Consider the following 14,543-nt stretch of genomic DNA (forward strand, 5'->3'; position numbering starts at 1 on the left):
TTGGGACTGGAGCCAGCTGACAGTGCAGGGGGCGATCGGGAAGGGTCACAGGCTTCGAGATGGGCGTCAGGTGTTGGCTGAGTTCACCGCTGACCCATCTGGCTTGATTTCTCACTCTGAGTGACTATAACCCTGCCTGGCCACCCCCCACCCTCTTCAGTGTGACCCATCGATTGTCCAAGCAGAAGCCACAATCCCTCTTAAGAGAAGATGCTTCATCCTTTATTTTAGACTCAGGAAATTCAACCCAGATCTCCAAGTCGATGCTCAAAACACACACACACACACACACACACACACACACACACACACACACACACACACACACACACTCTCTCTCTCTCTCTCTCTCTCTCTCTCACAACCCCCCCTCCTGCCAGGAACTGTGTCCAGAGCCTGGTCACTGTGTCCTCTGCCATGTTTCCGGTTCCCTGCCCTTTGTCCGAGGCTGGGGAAGGAGAGGCAGCGCCTTCAGTATTTCCGCTGCCGGGGGAAGAGGCTGCTTCCAGCGGCCCGCAGTGGGGAGCTGGAGGGGCTGGGGTCCTCGGAGTCCAAGCTGAAGAGGTCCCTGCCGGTGCGAAGGATCTGCTCCTCCAGCTTCTTGTGCCTTTTCATATCTGAGAGGACCTTGTCCAGACGGGCCTCCCGCTTCTGGCTCCGGCCTGAGCTTCCTGGAAGGGGGGCAGAGGCAGGGAGAAAGTCAGGTGCAGAGAAGGGACTGGCATGGACCAGACCTGCCCCGGACCTAACTAGTCCTTCAGGGAGCTAGTGAGCTATCCCAGCTTCCAGGTCTCTGGCACAGTGAGGGCAGGGCTTGGGTCTCGTTGGAGGTGGGCTGGCTCTCTCTCTCTCTCTCTCTCTCTGTGACGCTGGTGCATCTGAATTATAACAAGGTACCAATCCTGTGAGGGAACCCCGGTGGCACAGTGGTTACACGTTGGGCTGCAATCCTCAAGGCCCACAGGTTGAAACCACCAGCAGCTCCATGGGAGAAAGATGGGGCTGTCTACTGCCATCACGAGTCATACAGTCTGGGAGGCTCACAGGGGCAGTTCGGCCCTGTTTGATAGGGTTGGTAGGAGTTGGCACTGCCTTGAAGGCAGTGAGTGACCGGTAATGTGAAGATGAGGGGGAGCAAGTCCACAGGCCCCGGCTGGCCTAGAGGCTCTGGGGTGAGCAGTGGGAAGGAGAAAGAGGGGGCTTCCAGGAATTTGGGCTTCTCGCTCCAAGTGGAACGGACATCTTAGGGAGTGACTGGGTCTGTATTTGCAAGTATCATTCTGGTAGCTGAGGCAGGAGCAGGGAGACCAGGTACATAACCACCTGCAGAAACGAAGGTGGATGAGGGGGGCGCCCTAGGGGCACAGTGGGCTGTGATCCCAAAGGCTGGTGGTCTGAACTCACCAGCTGAGCTGCTCTGTGGGACACAGATCAGACTGTCTGCTTCTCTTCAGCGTACACTCCCCCACGGTCTTACCCCATCCCATCGGGTTGCTATACCTATGAGTGGGCAGTGGGACTGGTTTGGGTTTAATCGGGTGCTGACTCTGAGGGAGACAGGGGGAGGGACCGGGGTTTGAGGAATCTGGAGTCCACAGACATTAGGGCGGGTAAGACCAGGGGCCCTGCCTGCAGGAGAGGGTGGCACCCTTCTCCATAAAGGAGGAAGCCATCTTCCTGGAGTGTGGATGGGTGCACGACTCCCAGAGCTCCCAGGAAGTCAAGCCCTCGCCTCGGGTCTCACCCACTACTCCTACATGACAGAGCTAGGCACAGGGCAGGCCTCCAAGCCAGTGCTTGGTCCTCAGGGAAGAGGAGAAGCAGAGAAAGACACCAGAGAGAGAGGGCTGCGAAGTAAGGAGACACGGGAGCAAAGTGCATTTCCAGAAGGCAGAGCGATGCCAGAGACTGAGAAGAACCCCCCCACCCTGCCCCCCAGGGATCTGACCACTGAGCGGGTTCCCAGTGGCCCTACAGTGAGGGGCTGGGAGTGGACTGGGGGCCAAAGCAGGTGAGCAGCGGCTTTAAGAAGAGGAGACCCTGACCATACTCTGAGACATTTGATTGTGAAGCAGGGGGCTGTGGGGAGGTGGAGCGTGTTTCTATATAAGGGGTTTCACAGAGGCAATGGGAAATTAAATTTCCATTTAATGTGCCCTGCAAACTACTTGAAGGCAGTAGTGACGAGCCCAGTGGAACGACCTAAAACCACTGACCTAGGAGGGTAAGGAGAGGGTCCAGAGCCCAGGCAGGTGGGTGAGTGCAGGCCCCCCCTCCACAGGCCGAGCCGGTGGATACGGCAGGTGGAAGAGGACGGGCCATCCTGGTAACAAAGTGCTAAGGGGTCTCTTATTTGGTTTGGGATTAGAAGCCCTGGTGGCTTTGTGGTCAGACGTTGGCCTGCAGTCTGCAAGGTCAGCAGTTCGAGACCACTTGCCGCTCTGCAGGAGAAAGGCAGACCTTTCCAGTCCCGTAGAGGGACAGTTCTACCCTGTCTGATCAGGTCGCTAGGAGTCGGCATGGACTCAACAGCAGTGAGAGAGTGATCCGTCGGGGGACGGAGGAAGGGGAGAGAACAGAAGATACACAGTAAAGCGGTGGAGGACAAAAGTATGTAACAGTGAGCTACTGAATGGCACATCTGAGTTATATGCCAACAAAGCTTAACAACAAAAAAGTACAAAACAGTCCATTCCAGGGAGTGAAGCTAGGGATGCGTGTGTCAGGGCATGCTGGGGTGCCACCAGCACACGGGGATTGTTTGGCAGCCATACTGCAGGTGGGGGACAGGCTGAAGGGGGGCAGTTTTAAAGGACCTGCAAAGGAGAGACAGGTGAGGGGAGAAAGAACGGTTGGAAGGGCGAAGGTTGACATACATAGAACACAAGCCGTGACGAGGCTGGGCGGCCTGCAAGCAGCTTGCTTGAGACTCAGATTTCAGAGAGACCCCCACCTTCAATGAGGATCAGATTGAGACCACAGCTCCAGGCGGAGCAGTGGGCAGTGGCTGAAGGTCGGGAGGAAATAAACCACAGGGACTTGAACGAAAGGCAAGGGGATGGCGCAGGCCATCGTAGGTAGGCATCCGACATGGTCAAGGGGTCAGCGGAGAGAGGAGAGAAATACTGGAGCAGAAGCTGAAACTGGCCAGGCTGGAGGGCTGGCGAGCTGACGGCAAGGCTCATGAAGGGGTGGGCTCGATGCGTTCAAAGTGGCACAGTGACGGGAAGGCCAATGTTCAGGGAAGATGAAGGGAGAGGGCGGGGCAAGTGTACATTCTAGAGCAGCACGTGGATGGGGAACTGGTTCTGATGAATAGAGACACGTAGACATGGAGGGGAGCTGGGACAATACTGGATGATCAGCAAAACCTGGACTTCTGGGGATACGGAGGATATACGGCAGGAGATGCCCCATGGGGAGTCCTGAGATGGTCCCTAAGGGCGCGAGGGCAGCACGCGCTAAGCCGAGGGCTGGCGCCATTGAGCCAACGTTCTTGGACGTTGCTAGGGGCGATCAGACAACCCAGGCACCCAGCCCGCTAAGACGGCAGTTTGGGGGTAAGCAGAGACCCTTCACCTCCCAGCGGCGCTCCCCACTTGCCTGTACCTGGCGTGCGTCTCCGGTCAATCAGGGAGTCCTTTGGTGTCATTGGCTCATCATCGAAGTCAAACTCCGTTGGCACGTGTGGTCTGGGACAGAGGGGCAGGGAAGAGAGGGTGAGAAGGGCTCGCCAAAGACCCGCCCTCCCTGCCTGATCTCCTTCCTCTCCTGCTTTCTCTTCTCCACTTTCCAAGCCCCTGGCGCCCACCTTTTGCACTCCCCGCACGGCCCCACCCCTCCCCTGCATCAGAGGCATAACTCTAGGGACGGGGCGGGAGGGTGCTCACTTTTCCTCTTCCTCCTCTTTGGGCTCCGGCTCCTCATCCGATCGCTCCTCTTCGCTCGGGGCCTCCGGGGTGGGCGCCCGGCGGTGCAGGATCTCGGCCTGCAGCTCCAGGGTGCCGTGGGCGGCCAGCAGCTCGTAGAGCCGCCGGATCTCCGCCGGCGGGGGCGTCCAGGCCGGCCCGTGGGCGGGCAGCTCCACCTCCTCATCGCTGCAGGGCACGCACCAGTCCTCGGCTTCCCCCTCCGCCGGCTCCTCCCGGCCCGCTGCGCGGGGGGCTTCATCCTGGGCCTCCGCGGCCCCGGGCCCCTCTCGCTTGGCCTCCTCCCGGTCGCCTTCCCTTTCCTCCGGGGCCGTAGTGACTTTAGCCGGGGGACCTCCGGTGTCCTCCACGGCCAGAGCCTGGAGGCCGGAGGTCACTTCCCCTTCTTCGGACAGAGGCGCCGCCGTGGTGGCCGCTGAGTCTCCATGAACCCGAGTAAGGGACATGGGCCACTACGCCGGGGGTCCGCCCCCCTCCCCCCAAAGGATGGAGCTCCCCGGGGTCGCGGGAGGGTGTCTCCTGCCAACCAGACTCCCACTGCGGCCCCTGCCGGAGTGAGACGGCCGGTCCCCGGGAGGGGGTGCTCAGATGCGCCGTCCCCTCCCGTATCCAATTTTCCCCGCGACCCACTTTTCGAGTCCCGGAGGCCGCGGAGAGGGGCGGACCCACGCTTCTCGCCCCTCCCCATCACCAGCCCGGGCGCCCCTTCCGGTTCGCGGAAGCGCCACTTCGGCCGCCGTAAGCACCGGGCGCTAAGACCCGCCTCCCCGGCTGCGAAGGGTCGCATGACGCAGGCGCAAAGGCAGGCCCCGGAGGCTCCGCCCTACGCAAAGCGCTCAAAAGAGGAACGTTAAGGCCAGTTTGCACATGCGCAGCGGGCACAAGCAGCTTCTACCCACAGTAAAGATGGCCCCCGGGACGGCGCACGCGCACACCGCCCCGCGGACCACCCGCCCGCCAGGAGGCAGCATCACCGGCCGGGTGGTGAGCTGACCAAAGGACCGATCGAGGCTGGAGGAGAGTCTCATGCAGTCTCCGTTTATTGGTGTTTCAGACCCATGCAGCATCCGGCATACAAAACGGGGAATCAGTTTGATATATATGTATGTATTAGGAACTCTCGATCCCCCCCTCCCGGCCACTTAAAAAAAAACAACACCCAGCTAACTCCAAACTGCGTCGCAGCTAGGTCCCCGCCTCCCCCGCAGGGCGGTCGCTGTCGCGTTGCAGCAAATACTCCTTGCTCTCTTGGAAAAGAAATAATAGAGCTCCCTGCCCCTCTCTGGCTCTACGGCTGGGCTGGAAGCTTTGGTCCTTTTTTTTTTGTATTCTTTCCTTACAAAGACGTGGAAGACCTGAGCCCCACGCCTCTAGAAACACTGACTGGTGTTAAAAAGCCCAAGTGGGCGAGTCAACAAGATTGACCAGGGAAGAGTCAACTGCCATGGCTCCCCTCCCCTTCCCTCCCCTGTTAGCTCGGAAGACTTACACCACTCTTGCACTTGTCCCCAGACTTGGCCTGGCTGCCAACTCTGGGACCCCTGAGGTACCCTCCGGGGGTGGGGGGGGCGTCTGGGACTGAGTGGTCCCAGCAGAGAACAGTCAGAGCCCCTGGGGGCTGGCAGGGATCCCACCCGGAGCCTGATCAAAGTGCTGGAGATTTTGCAGATTACGGTGGCAAGAGGGTGGAAAGGGACGATGCTGAGGGGAGATGAGGAAGTGGGATGTGGAGAGGGAAGGGAATTTGAAAAAGGGGGAGAGAAAGGCATGGAGGGGCAAGATACCAAGACCATGAAAGTTGGGTTGGGAGGGGGAGGCGGTGCAGGGAGGCTGGAGACACGCAGGGGCTGCTGAGAGTGCAGAGTCTTGGGCGATGTTCAGGGAGGCTGACAGAAGTGCAGGGCTGGCGGTGGGAGAGGCTAGAGGGGATGCAGGCAGGACAGGGGGGCTGGAAACAGTGCAGGGAGAAGGGAGGCTTCTGGTGGGCAGAGGAGTTTGGCAGGATGCAGGAGCAGGGAAGAAGCTGTAAACAAGGCCACTCGGGCTCCCTTGGTCCCTACAGGTGGGGGCCAGGGCCATCACTTGGGCTCCCCCCCAGGGGAGGGATGGGCCCAAGGCAGCTCCCAACAGGAAGAAAAGTCTTGGAATGCAGGGCAGAGCCCCTCACTTATACACTGTGGGGGAGGAGGAGAGACAGACAGAGGGGTAGGGGGTAGAAACAAGGGAAGACAAAGGCAAAATGGGGTGGACAGACAGGAGAGAGCAGGGGCAGGAGTTAGTAAGCATCCCCTGCCAGCCCTTCCACTCCTCCCAGCCTGACCCCGGACCCCACTCACCGCCCAGGTTGATGACGCAGGAGGCGATGATGATGAGAACCCCCCCTACCAGCGCCACGATGCTTAAGAGCTTGGCCACGCGGCCCAAACGCTGGGCCCCATCCACGTCCCCCTGCTGCAGGCTGTTCCGGGACTGGGGTGAGGGTGGGGACCATGGGCCAAGTCAGGAGAAGCCCCGCCAGGCAGAGATCAGGTGAAGGTAGTCGTCCATTGGAGTGGAGATAGGCCAGGGGTGACGGGAGGCAAGAGGATTGGGGAGGTAGGCGGAGGAGGGCATAGGTCAGCAAGGGCAGGTACAACCATGTGTCTTCACACCCTCCCAACTGAATGGACAGGCCAGAAGTGGCTCAGAGGCTCAGTCGTGTCTGGGAGAGGCAAGCAGAGGCCGGTCATTGGGCAGGGGTCGGGCATCCATGCAGAGAGGGGAGGAAGGGAAGGCCAGGCCACTCCTGGGGTTCTGGGCCAGTGCTGGCAGGAAGCCTGGAGGGGGGTCCCCATAGGGCTCACCATGACAGCATAAGCGAAGGCCACAATGTTGACGGGCCACATGGGGCAGAAGCAGGACAGGATGGCGAGGATGATGTAGTCCCGAGGTTTCTGGGTGCCTTCACCCCCCTCCACCCCAGGCCCTGTCAGCTGGGAGCTGGGGTGGCGGCTCAGGCTACCTCTGGGGGATCCTGGGTGTCCACCGTGAGCCCTGCCTATTCTGTCCTCCTCAACCAGCTGCTGTAGCACGCGGGGGGGTGCCCCATTGACGGGGGGGCTTTTGGCAGAGGGTGATGAGTGAGGCTGGGGGGCTGGGCCCTCTTCCCCATCACCAGCTGGAAGGGGCACGACTGCCCCATTCTCTTGCTTCTCTCCCATACTCTCCGTCAGAGCCTCTGGGCTGGGATTCTCCTGGGAAGAGGGCTCTGGCTGGAGGGCAGGCTTGGGGTCAGGCTGGGAACCTGGCTGAGGGTCTAACTGCGGGTCCGGTTGGGAGGCAGCTGCTGGAGCTGGCTCAGGAGGGGCAGCGGGCTCTAGCTGGGTGGGCCCCTGGCCAGTAGTGACCTCTTTGCTTTCCTCCGATTTGGCTACTGGGGATTGGCGTGCTTCTTCCGGGCTAGGGCTGGCCTGGGTTTCTCCTCCTGGGGTGGAGCTGAGGTCTGTGGCCTGGGCTGTGTCTGGGGCTCCAGCGGGGGTCTCTGTCGAAGCCAGCCCAGCCTTAGGCTCCTTGGGCCCCAAGTCTACAGGAGCCTCAGAGGCATCTAGTTCTGGCTGCTTGGCTTCTGGCTTGTCTGGGACCCCAGGTGGGACCTCGGGCTGGGGAGGGCCCATTCCAGCTTCGGGATGGTCAAGCCCTTCTCCCTGAGTCTGGGGACTTTCCGTGACCCCTTTTATCTCAGTGCCCGCGGAGCCGCTGGCTGCCATCTTGAGATTGGAGATGGGAGCAGGCCCCCAGCAAATCCTGCAAGAGGAGACAGGCTGGGTGTGAGGCGAGAAGGGCTGGCCAGGTCCCGGGACGACCAGTCCCAGAGGGCTCCGGCTCTGCTCTCGCCTCTGGACCAGCCCAGGGCTAGTCTTTGCGGAGGAGAAAAGTTGTAGTTTCCTTTGCCCTGGGGGTGGGGAAAGCCCTGGGGAGCCCCCCGGGAGGATCAACCCTTTTGGAAATCCAGTATCTTCCCCCTGGTCTCTTCCCAGCCTCTCCCCGGCAAGATCCAGGCTCAGGTCCTGGTGAAGGCGCTGTATCCCCAAATCAACAAGCAGCGCAGAGCTGCAGGGGCACTCCGACATTCATTCCTTGGCGGCCTCCCCCTCCTCCCGGGGCGCTCCCGGCGGAGGTACAGGTGTTCTAGCTGCGCGTCGGGGAGCGCAAGGCCCCTCGGCCCCTCCCTGGGGAGTCCTGGCCATCTCCCCCAAGCCCCTTCCCAGCCCCTGGCAGGGGTGGTGAGGCTCCAGGGTGGTCGGCACCTCCACCCAGCCCCTAGGCGCGGCAAGCCCAGCACCACCGCCCGCCCGCCAGGCATCCGCATTCCGGTGCAGCCCGCCAGATGTCCACCGCCGGCCCGCGTCCACTCCTCCCCGCAACCTCAGTCAGTCAGTCCCCATCTCACTCACCTCGACGCTGGCCTCCGGGCTGCTCCCGCCGCCGCCGCCGGCGTCGCAGCAGCCGCAGCCCTGGAGGGAGCGAGTCAGCAGCGAGCGAGCGAGGGAGGGCGGGAGGCGGCGGGTCTTCCCTCCACTCCCCTCCCTGCTCTTCCCCTCCCCTGCGTCCGCGCCTCGCACCGCCCCCGCCCCGCGCAGGCCTCCCGCCCCTCCCAGACGGCCCCAGGGAGCCACGCGTGCCTAGTCCCGCGTTGCCAGGACAACCAGCGGGGGGACCACTCAGACCCCCTCCCTGCCCCTTCCCACGCGCGCCTCCGGGGGTGTCCCTTTACCAAAGCCCCCGGCCCCTCCCGCTAACGGTCATCAGGGGCCGGGCTGGAGAAGGCTCCGTGAGGAGCAGCGAGACTCCGGTGGAGCTACCTCCGTGGGCAGAGGGGAAGGGAGATGGGGCACATTTGGGGCAACTGCAGGGGAGCAGGGCGGCGGGGTTCAGGAGCCCCTTCTCCTGGCAAGGGCGCAGTAGCAGAAACGGGCACCGGGCTCAGGAAGGGGCCAAGCGCGGAGTGGGCAGGCAAGTCCTGGCAGCAGGGATGGCCCTGCAGGTCTGGGGGTGACTGGCAGAGCCCCAGCACAAACGGGGCTGATAAGCCACGTAGACCCTGCCAGGAAAGAGGGCGGGTAGAGGGGGTACAAGTGCACATCCCCAAACTCCCTGACCTCGCTGCGTTACCACCTTCCAGGGCCTTGAGGGTATGGAGGTATTTTTGGCTAGAGATGGAGTACAGTCCATGGGTGTGGATGGAAGTCTCCACCCCACAGCTGTTTGGTCTCTCGCCAAGGCCTCTACAAACCCCGGCGGCTATTCTGGGCCTATCAGGATGAGGTATTCCCCAGAGCTGGGAGCCCTGGGACCTACAACGCTTAGCCCGCTGGCTGGGCCCCACCCTGGTTGGAGCCAGTGGGTGCCTCAGCGGGAGCATCCAGAAGCTGAGGCCAGGCCTCCGTGGAAATCCCTGGGGCAGGAGACAGGGCGCTTAGTGCGAGCACTTCATTCAATAGACACAGAGGCAGGTTTTTATTTAAAATTTATTGTAATGGGTGGGGTCCGCGCAAAGGGAAGAAGGAAGGAGGGTGGGGAACATGCAGGGACACAGGGACACGGTGGTTGACATGGCCAGGGCCACAGCTTTTTAAGTGGGGAGAAGGGATGAAAAAAAAGAAAAAAAAAATTTTTTAAAGGCCAGGGCTGGAGCTGGTGGGGCGGAAGGGGGAAAGGGGTGTGTGTGTGTCACTGGACTGTCTCCCCCCATTCCCAGGAAGCACCTCTAGTCCCTGGGCCCCCCACCCCTTTGCCCTGCCCCCTAAAATTTCATCTCTTGCTCTGCCTCTGGCCCTAGTGACTCCTTCCTTTGCACCCCTGGACGTCTCTCCCTGACCGATTCTCAAGTGCGGGGACAGTGCAGCTGCTGATGGAGGTACAATCTATGTCTTTGCCTCCCATTTCTGTCCCGTCTCACAGCTTGCCTCCTTCCATTTGGGGCAGAACCTGATTCTTTTCTTTTCCCTCCTCCCTCCCCCTGGGGAAAAAGAAAAAGGAATTAAAAAAGAGGAGGGGAACAAAAAGGGACCAACCCCCCAGGGCAGGGCATTAGAGACAGCAGGAAGGGAAGGAAGTAGGAGAGCAGGAAGGGCCCTTGAGGGACAAGGCTCTCCAATCTGGAGGCAGGGCATTACAGGGAGAGGTGAGGTAAGGTAAGGGCAGTGGCCACTCCTGCCCTTGGCCACCCCTTGCCCACTGTCCGAGGGACTGCAACACAACCCAGGGGACAAACGTGTGTGTGGGTCAGGTCTGATGGGGGGGGGGGGAGAGGAAAGAGGGACAGAAGAAACAAATCATTAAAACCTAGTGAATTCCCCTAAGAAAACAGGTTTTCCTCCTTTCCTTCCGGAGGCTCCTTGGTTGGTGGGGGAAGTGGCCAGGAGTTGGCAGGAAGAAGTGGGGAGGAGGAGAGGGCACCAAGGGAGTTTCCTCCACTCTCCCCTCCACCCCCAATTGAATTGGAGCTCACCAGGGCTGGGAGGGAAGTGGCTGAGAGCTCACAGGCACCCCCTCGGGCCCTGAGAGGGAGCCCACGGCTGTGGGAGGGGCTGCCACTGCTGCTGCTGCCGCTGCTGCAGCCGCTGCCGCCGCCGCCATTGGACAGACCTCACCAGTACCTGCAGCGGGGAAATCAAATGCCCAGGTGTCCCGGTGGGATCTGACTGGCCTTGCTCCTTGTCCTAGACTCTTCTCTGACTCCCTCCCCTGGGACACAGCCGTTGCTCACTTCCTGTCTGGTCCCCAGAGGCTCTGGCCTGCATCCTCACCCAGACAGGGCAGCTCTCCTGGAGGTCCTTCTGCCCCAGAAGTCTCCCTAGCCTGGGTGGTGGATGGCTATCCCTGGCCTTCCTGCGATCCCCTAGTGGGCCCTTTCAGCCCCCTTGTCCCGCTCACTCCATCCCGCCCCCCCCAGCCATGCCCCACGCCTTGCCTGGTGGGTGCGGGGTCCCCCTCAGCAGGTGGGCTGTGGCTGGGGGGCGTCTCCCGGGATAGGGGGGGCGGCCCCCCCCAGATGGGTCTGCATGTGGCCGGCCAGCTGGGCAGGGGTCTTGCAGTGCACGCTGCACAGCTTGCACAGGATGCGGTCAGCCCGCGGGGCCTGGAGCCCATGGTCCTTCACCGCGTGGATGCGCAGGTATGCTGCTGTGGTGAAGCCTACGGGGTGGGGGTGGGTGGGGTGGGGGTGGATGGGGGTCAGCCAGGTGGAGACCCCAGAGACGGGGCTGTTCTCCTAGGCTGGGGACACCCTCCTCAGATGGCCCTGTCCTCCTCCCACCACAACCTTAGTAACCTAGGGCCAAGTGTTCTGCTGGGGCAGGTGGGGCAGAGCCCCCACGCCTGGGGCTTGGGGGTTAGTGGTGCTGGCTTCCCCACCTTGGTGCCCAGAGCCCATTCTCTGTGGCCGAGAGCTTTCTCCTGGTGTGACAGGGCTCTGATACCTAGCCACTTGAGGGGCTACCCCTCAGCAGAGACGGCTGTGTCCCCTTTCTCCGGTGTCCCCCTATGGTCCAGTTACCCATCGAGCTCTTTATGGATGCTCCCGGGGCAAGGCTCAAGCCCCACCAATGTCCTCCATCGGTCCAGAAGGCTGGAGACCAGAACTCGTGGCTGCATCACTGAAACTGTCTGCCCACCTCTGTGGGGCTGGTGCCCTTGACCACTCCCTCCCGAAGCAGCTGTGTCCCACTAAGCGACCTGTCCCCCACCCTCTACTGATGAAACCCAGCCATGACCAATGCTGATGTTTTTGTTTTCCAAAAGGCTCCGGCTGACACCACCAGCTGCGGCACCCTAGGCCCTAGCTACAAGAGGCTGGCACCCGCCACCCCCCTTGACGTACCTTTGTTGCAGAGCTCACAGACGTGGTGGGGGCCCTGGCTGTGCACCTTCATGTGGTCCGAGATATATGCCGAGCTCAGCATCTTGCCGCACACGTGGCAGGGCACCTTCTCCTCGTGTCGTACAGTGTGTGCCCGCAGTCGGTCCTTCGTGGCAAAAGCTGCCTCACATTTCTGGGGAGGGGGGAGGGGCGTGGGGGGGATGTCACAGGAGAGTTAAAGCTTGGGGGAGTGGGGGAAGGGGGGCAAGAGGTTAAAGGCCTCAGAGCCTTGGGGGTCTTTGATCTGTAGGAAGTGGGAGTGAGATGGAGAGGCCTTGAAGAAGGGATGAGAAAATGGAGTGAAAAGGCAAAAAGGAGAGAGAGAAAAGGGGTCTGAGAGGCCGAACAATGAGGGTCAAAACCGTGAAAACCGGGGCAGGAGGGGGGGCTGCCTACCTCACATTTGAACGGCCGTTCTGTTGAGTGCACTTGTCTGACGTGACTGTTGAGGTGATCCGGCCTGGGGACATGCGGGGGTGGGGGGTTAGGGCTGGGGGGCTCCCGGGGACAGCAAGGGCCCCAAGCCTTCCCATCTACTTCCGGCGCCTCTGCCACAGGCCCCTGGCATTTCCTCTTGGGGCCGGGGGCCGTCTTGGGAGCCCAAGGATGGGCAGGAAGCCCCTCTGCTCTCACGGGCGTCCACCTCCTCCCGCCCCTCCCCTCCCCGCTGGAAGCTTGCCTTCCACCCAAGGGCCCACCTCCTCGGCTAAGTCCCACCCCCTGGCTCCCGGGCAGCCCTGGGCGGCCGGCCGGCCTGCCGCCCTCCTCCCGGGGAGTGGCTCCCGGTGGGTTCCCCGCCGCAGCCCGCGCCGTGCCCACCGGGAGAAGCTCTTGCCACAGTGGGAGCAGTTGTAGGGCTTGTGCACAGCGCCGTCATGTGAGCGCACGTGGTAGCTCATGCGGTCCTTGCGCTTGAAGCGCTGCTGGCACACGGGGCACTGGTAGGGCTTCTCGTCCGAGTGCGACAGCTTGTGTCGGTTCAGGTGGTACACGTCGCGGAAGGCCTTGCCGCACATCTCGCAGGCGTGGTTCTTCCGGATGCGCTTCCCCGAGGCCGTGGTGGTCACCACGCCGCCGGCGGCCACCGTGGCCGCTCCCCCGCCGGCGCCGGCCTCGCCCCCTCCCCCGCCGGCGGCGCTCAGCTGGGGCACGCTCAGCAGACTCAGGGGCACCATGGTGGGCATCTTCATGGCGCCCGCGGGGACGCGGCCGGCCTTGGCTCCCGTGTGGATGGCCTCGTGCCTGCGGAGGTTGTAGCCGTTCTTGAACTCCTTGGCGCACAGGGCGCAGATGTAGGGCCCCTTGCTCTTTGTCTTCTTCTCCAGCGCAGACACGATGGGGGCCACGGCGACCGTCGAGGTCGGGGCGACGGCGGCGGCGGCCGAGGCGGCGGCGGCCGAGGCGGGGGGCGCGGCCTCGGCCGTGGGCGCCGACACGGGCGGGGGCGGCGGAGGGGGGGCCGCAGGCTGCTTCAGGGCCGCTGTGTCCACAGTGGAGGCGGCGGCCGGGGCCGGGGGCGCAGTGGCGACCGCGGCGGCGGCGGCGGCAGCGGCGGCGGCGGCCGCGGCCGACTCCTGGGCGGCGGCGAGGACCGGGAGCAAGTCCACCTGGAGGGGCTCGGCCGCCGGGGCCTGCGGCGGGGGCGCGGGCGCGGGCGCGGCCTGCGGAGACAAGGCGCCGTGTGGGCCGCGGCCGCGGGTGGGCGCCCTCCCGCCGGGCCTGCACGCCGGCCCCTACTCACCTGGAACGGGCTCTGGGCGCAGCCCTGGGAGGCAAAGAAGCGGGACTGCAGCTCAGCCCCGACCTGCAGGGGGTTCTGGGCGTGACCCTGAGGTGGCGGGAAGGAGTTCATGAGGCCGCCCACCCCCCGGGAGTCCAGGCCCAGCACGGGGAAGGGGGGGGCCAGCAGCGTGCAGGGGAACACGGGGAACATGGCCTCGGCCGCGGCGGGGCCCGCGGGGCTCAGCGGGGGCCGGGGGCGCGGGCCGCGCGGGGCCCGGGCTCAGGGCGCCACCCCTGGCCGGCCGGGCTGGGCCGCGCCGAACGCATGGCCCGCGGGCCACCCCGCCGCCCGCGCACCCCGGCCGGCCGGCGGGAGGGAGGGAGGGAGGGAGGGACGAGGGCGGGAGGAGGGAAGGAGGGCGCCTGGCGGAGCGCGGAGCGGCGGCGGCGGCGGCGACGCCCCCCGGGTGGGGGCGGGAGGCCCCGCGGGGCCCGGGGCCGGGGGCGGGGGCCCAGGCGGCGGCGGTGGCGGCGGTGGCGGCGGCGGTTGGAGCCTGGCGGGGCGGGGTGGGGGGAGCGAGGGAGCAGCCTCGGCCCCCGCCGCGCGCGCGCCCAGCCGGCGCCTCGGGGAGGGCGGGGGAGGGCGCGAGGGAGGGAGGGGGACAGCTGCGCGCGCACCGGGCGCGCGGAGGGGGGGTGGGACGGGAGGGAGGGCGGGGGGGTGGGAAGTGGGGGTGAGGGCGGGGGGAGGGGGTTGTTACCTGGAAGATGAAGCTGCTCCAGTTGCCGGGATCCATGGCGGTGGGAGGGAGGGAGGTGGCTCGCGCTCACCCCGGGGCGGGAGGAGGAGGAGGCGGCGGTGGGGGGGAGGGGAGCCCGGGGAGGAGGTGCGCGGGGCGGGCGGGCGGGAGGGAGGGAGGGGGGAGGAGGAGGAGGGTGGGGGGAGCGGAGTAACACTGCGCGCGGGGAGGGCGGGCGGGGGGCGCGAGGAC

The 14,543-nt window shown here is 64.0% G+C and overlaps 3 protein-coding genes across 7 annotated transcripts; all 3 read right to left on the reverse strand.

The window, feature by feature from the left end:
* Nucleotides 1-200: 200 nt before the first annotated feature.
* Nucleotides 201-4,805, reverse strand: PAGR1 (PAXIP1 associated glutamate rich protein 1). 2 transcript variants are annotated; one of them, XM_075564740.1, is made up of 3 exons: nt 3,891-4,805; nt 3,604-3,692; nt 201-671 (listed from the first exon to the last, which is right to left on the reverse strand). In XM_075564740.1, exons 1-3 carry the CDS (start codon nt 4,373-4,375, stop codon nt 472-474), a joined length of 774 nt encoding a protein of 257 aa, XP_075420855.1. In that variant the 5' UTR covers nt 4,376-4,805; the 3' UTR covers nt 201-471. The 2 variants fall into 2 exon arrangements, with proteins under 2 accessions (XP_075420855.1, XP_075420856.1); XM_075564741.1 differs by having other exon boundaries at nt 3,610-3,692; nt 3,891-4,742.
* Nucleotides 4,806-4,946: 141 nt separating this feature from the next.
* On the reverse strand, nt 4,947-8,500 carry PRRT2 (proline rich transmembrane protein 2). The gene is given in 4 exon segments (XM_075564743.1): nt 4,947-6,241; nt 6,243-6,398; nt 6,773-7,712; nt 8,363-8,500. Coding segments are annotated over 3 exon segments (1,293 nt in total). The 5' UTR covers nt 7,676-7,712; nt 8,363-8,500; the 3' UTR covers nt 4,947-6,007.
* Nucleotides 8,501-9,422: 922 nt separating this feature from the next.
* MAZ (MYC associated zinc finger protein) lies at nt 9,423-14,432 on the reverse strand. Of its 4 annotated transcripts, XM_075564746.1 has the most exons (7): nt 14,313-14,432; nt 13,571-13,657; nt 12,649-13,490; nt 12,226-12,289; nt 11,791-11,962; nt 10,882-11,105; nt 10,431-10,567 (listed from the first exon to the last, which is right to left on the reverse strand). In XM_075564746.1, exons 1-6 carry the CDS (start codon nt 14,346-14,348, stop codon nt 10,903-10,905), a joined length of 1,404 nt encoding a protein of 467 aa, XP_075420861.1. In that variant the 5' UTR covers nt 14,349-14,432; the 3' UTR covers nt 10,431-10,567; nt 10,882-10,902. The 4 variants fall into 4 exon arrangements, with proteins under 4 accessions (XP_075420862.1, XP_075420860.1, XP_075420861.1 ...); XM_075564747.1 differs by lacking the exon at nt 10,882-11,105 and having other exon boundaries at nt 9,423-10,567; nt 14,313-14,424; XM_075564744.1 differs by lacking the exon at nt 14,313-14,432 and having other exon boundaries at nt 13,571-13,890.
* Nucleotides 14,433-14,543: the final 111 nt, after the last annotated feature.

The sequence above is a fragment of the Tenrec ecaudatus genome, chromosome 12 (assembly GCF_050624435.1).
Source record: "Tenrec ecaudatus isolate mTenEca1 chromosome 12, mTenEca1.hap1, whole genome shotgun sequence".
NCBI classification, from domain to species: Eukaryota; Metazoa; Chordata; class Mammalia; order Afrosoricida; family Tenrecidae; genus Tenrec; species Tenrec ecaudatus.